This window comes from Myotis brandtii, unplaced genomic scaffold (genome assembly GCF_000412655.1).
Source record: "Myotis brandtii unplaced genomic scaffold, ASM41265v1 scaffold44, whole genome shotgun sequence".
Lineage (NCBI taxonomy): Eukaryota > Metazoa > Chordata > Mammalia > Chiroptera > Vespertilionidae > Myotis > Myotis brandtii.
The window spans coordinates 2,354,373-2,358,056 of record NW_005366833.1 but is presented as its reverse complement, the minus strand read 5'-3'; the positions used below and the strand labels follow the sequence as shown (position 1 = coordinate 2,358,056).

General features: G+C 44.4%; 1 protein-coding gene across 1 annotated transcript in view; it reads left to right on the top strand.

Annotated features, from left to right (window-relative positions):
* Positions 1 to 3,684, top strand: part of SMARCA2 (SWI/SNF related, matrix associated, actin dependent regulator of chromatin, subfamily a, member 2) — a 125,658-nt gene that overhangs the window by 39,020 nt on the left and 82,954 nt on the right. The window contains exon 14 of the mRNA XM_014546307.1: positions 2,584 to 2,632. Coding sequence (XP_014401793.1) covers positions 2,584 to 2,632 — 49 coding nt within the window. The remainder of the gene's footprint in view (positions 1 to 2,583; positions 2,633 to 3,684) is intronic.

Genomic DNA, 3,684 nt, shown 5'->3' with positions numbered 1-3,684 from the left:
TGTGGGCACATCCCCAGTAGGAGGTGTGCAGGAGGCAGCTGATGGATGTTTCTCTCTCATGGATGTGTCTAACTCTCTATCCCTCTCCCTTCCTCTTTGTAAAAAATCAATAATAATATATATTTTTTTAAAAATCCACCAACAAGCACAACTATTTAAACTATTAGACATATAGTGGAAGGAGAATTCAGTGTGCAGTGAGTCCATACCCCAGGCCTCTTCGTAACACAGATTGCGCCTACTGGGGTGAAACTCTGCATTTAGGAACTTTATTCACATGAACCGACTGGTGTAAGTCACTCAGCCTCTCCAAGCTCTAGTGTACTTGACTTGTCACAGTGGTCATGGATTCTAGGGCTGACAAGAGGACGAACTTTAAAACCAGTCATATAGGAAGCATCTTGTAAACTGGTAACATGTGAAACAGATGTGAGGTATCAATGACTCAGTCGGGGGTGCTGTAGGCTGGGCTGGGAAGAACCAAAAACATGTCTATGATGGGGTCCTATCAGGTTAACCTATCACCCACCATCTCACTTCTCCTAAAAACAATTTAAGATGTTTACTCTGCTACATAGTGGGGTTTGAGGACTCAGGTTGTGAGAATTAAGTGTCAGCCTTACCTCATTTTGGTTATCATACAAAACTAACCTTTGTAACATTCTAGGCCTGTCAGGAAGGGAGATGACACGGTCTCTCCTCCAGCTTCAGTCTGCGCACCTGGGGAGGATGGAGGGAGAGGGCCATGGTAACAGGAGCGAAGGTTAAGTAGCATGCCTTCTAGTCCACGTGTGTTTACATTTCAAATGGCAGTCAGTAGGAAAACAAACTTTGATTTGCAGGTATTTTTAGTTGTATTTTTAATATTTATTTTACTGACTTTAGAGAGAGGGTAGAGGAGAGGGATAGAGAGATAGAAACATCAATGAGAAAGAAGCCTGATCGGCTGCCTTCTGCACGCCCCTCCCTGGAGATCGAGCCCGCAACCCTGGACATGTGCCCTGACTGGGAACTGAACCGGTGAACTCTTGGTTCATGGGTCAAGGCTCAACCTCTGAGCCGCACCGACCAGGCTGATTTGCAGTTTTTCAACATAAAAAACGTTCAGGAGCATATTCCTAGAAACGGGAGCCGCAGTTCCTGGCTAATGTGTTACTAGTTATGGGTCAGAGACGGTGTGTGCCTTTTGCCCTGGTCTTTGCTTTGTTTGCCACACAGCCTTTGTTCATACTGTCACAGCAGAAGCCCAGCCTCGCAACTGGGCTCCCTGCTCCCCTGGGGCTTCAAACCAGAGAAATGAAAACAGGTTGTGAGAGGTTTTTTTTGTTGTTGTTTGCTTGTTTTTTTTTAATATATCTTATTGATTTTTTACAGAGAGGAAGGGAGAGGAATAGAGAGTTAGAAACATCCATGAGAGAGAAACATCCATCAGCTGCCTCCTGCACACTCCCCACTGGGGATGTGCCTGCAACCAAGGTACATGCCCTTGACCAGAATCGAACCTGAGACCCTTCAGTCTGCAGGCCAACGCTCTATCCACTGAGCCAAACCGGTCAGGGCGAGGTTTTTTTTTTAATGATGCTGATTCCTAATCGTATCACCATCTACTGACACATATCTCTTCGGTTCTTACAGCCCTGCTTAGAGAGAGGGTTAGAACCTAAACATCTAGTAAGGAATGGCTCTGGCTGCCTGTGGAGAGAGAAGGGGTGCTTCTTGACATCAGAGAGGGGCTTTTGGCTGTTGTCCAGCAGGTCTGCGTTCTGGGGACTGGGCCTTCCATAAATGATGAGCATATTTGAGGGGAGAGCCCAGAGGGAAAGATCTGGTCCCTCTGGAAGGAAGGGAAGCAGAAAAAGGAGACAGCTGGTGGCTAATGGGAAGGTGCGACATCCTCTCCTTCCCCCAGATGGTCTCCCTTTCCTTCAGTGGGAGTGGAAATCACATGGAGGGCAGCCAGGTACTTCTCCCACAGCCGGGGAGGAGGGGGCTGTGTGATGAAGTCCAGTGTTTTAAAGTGAGAGGGGACCCCTGAGGGAACGCTGCACATGGAGGGCCTTATCTGTAATAGAGAAAAGCACAGTGTGCAGGGGATGTTAGGACCTCACTAAACTAAGATTTAACATGGAGTGTATGATCACCATTGCTTTTACTGTTAAGTATTTTCGCAGTGTATTTATGTGCACATTTTAGACCTGATTTGCTTATATTAAGCTCTTCCTCTAGTCTCGACTCTATGCTCCTTGGGGGTAGATATTTCAGTTGTTTCTGGATCCCCAGAACCGTCCCAGCTCAGCCCGGGGCCAGGAGATGTTTAATCGCTGTTGGATGAATGAACTAACCCTGTCATCTCAGCAGGACAGTCTAGAGACTTGCAGAAACTCACAGGAGAGACATTCCTGGCAGAACAAAAGTCTGATTTCAAAGACATTGAGTTTCAGGTTCATCTTATCTTACTTATTATTTTGTTTAATGGTACTCTAGAAACAGATAGGATGACCTCACTAAAAGAGTAGTCATTAAGTTAATAATTACATACCTGATGGGTTTTCTTTATTCATTTTCTTTTTCTCTCTCTTTTAAAGGAATCCTTTGCTGAACACCTGGGCTACTCAAATGGGGTCATCAATGGGTAAATCTTAAACTTTTTTTTCTTCTAAAAAATAGTTTGTTGGTCCTACCTCAACTTTTCTCTCTCTAGTGTTATTCGTCATACAAATACACACAGCCAGCCTCCTTAGCCCTCTCCCCTCAGGAGAGCCTACAGAAGTTGTGAACCAAAATGTATCAGCATCTCTTGTACTTTAGTGGCATAAATTACCACATGCCTTGAGTAAGTGGCTATTCAAAGGACATAGATCTCATTTAATAGATTTAATAGTATCCTAGTTCTAAAAATGTTGTCGAAGCTTCAAAGGGTTGTTATTTATAACCAATAGTGTAGCTTAGGCTTCAAGAGGATTTATCATATTGAATTTCAAGTGGATATTTAGTATTAACTCGTAGGAGTAGAAGTGTCTCATCTACTATAAATATGTATGACTTTACAGTAATTTGTTAGAAATACAGTCTGTATAGGAAACATTTTTCATAAGCAGTGGACATTGAAGAGAAGCATGCCTTGCAACAACAAGAAGGAACATGCTTAACAGGAAGTCTCTGTTTTTGCTTGCTTGGCACCAGGGAAAAGGTATTATTAGGACACAGGACTTATTCTCGGGTCCCAAGGGCAGACCGTGTCACCAGGAATTGGAACCCTCCAGAAGCAGTGCCACCAGGCTCTGCTGCCTCCCCACTGCCCCCCTTTCTCTGGGTTCTGTGGTTGCTGCTGGTGCCATCAGGTTGGCCAGGGTTGCATATTAAGATCATGGTCACAGGGGGTGTTTGGAGGTCAGTTCTCAGAGCAGGGGAGGGACACTAGGAAGACCTACAGTTGAAAATGTGTCTCTTAGACACAACACATACGTATTGTGTCGTAAAATCAGCTACCGAATGGTAGATTTCACTGTCCTAGACTGCAAGTGCCCTGGAGAGTTTTCCAACAATACCAGTCCTACAATAAAGTTTTAATAACAACACATCCTTGTTGATAAAAGGGAAAAGTGGGTGATTGTGGAGGAAAACGGCTCTACTTTAGCTTATTGACACTCTTCTCCATCTGATGGCAGTACACATTACCATTTA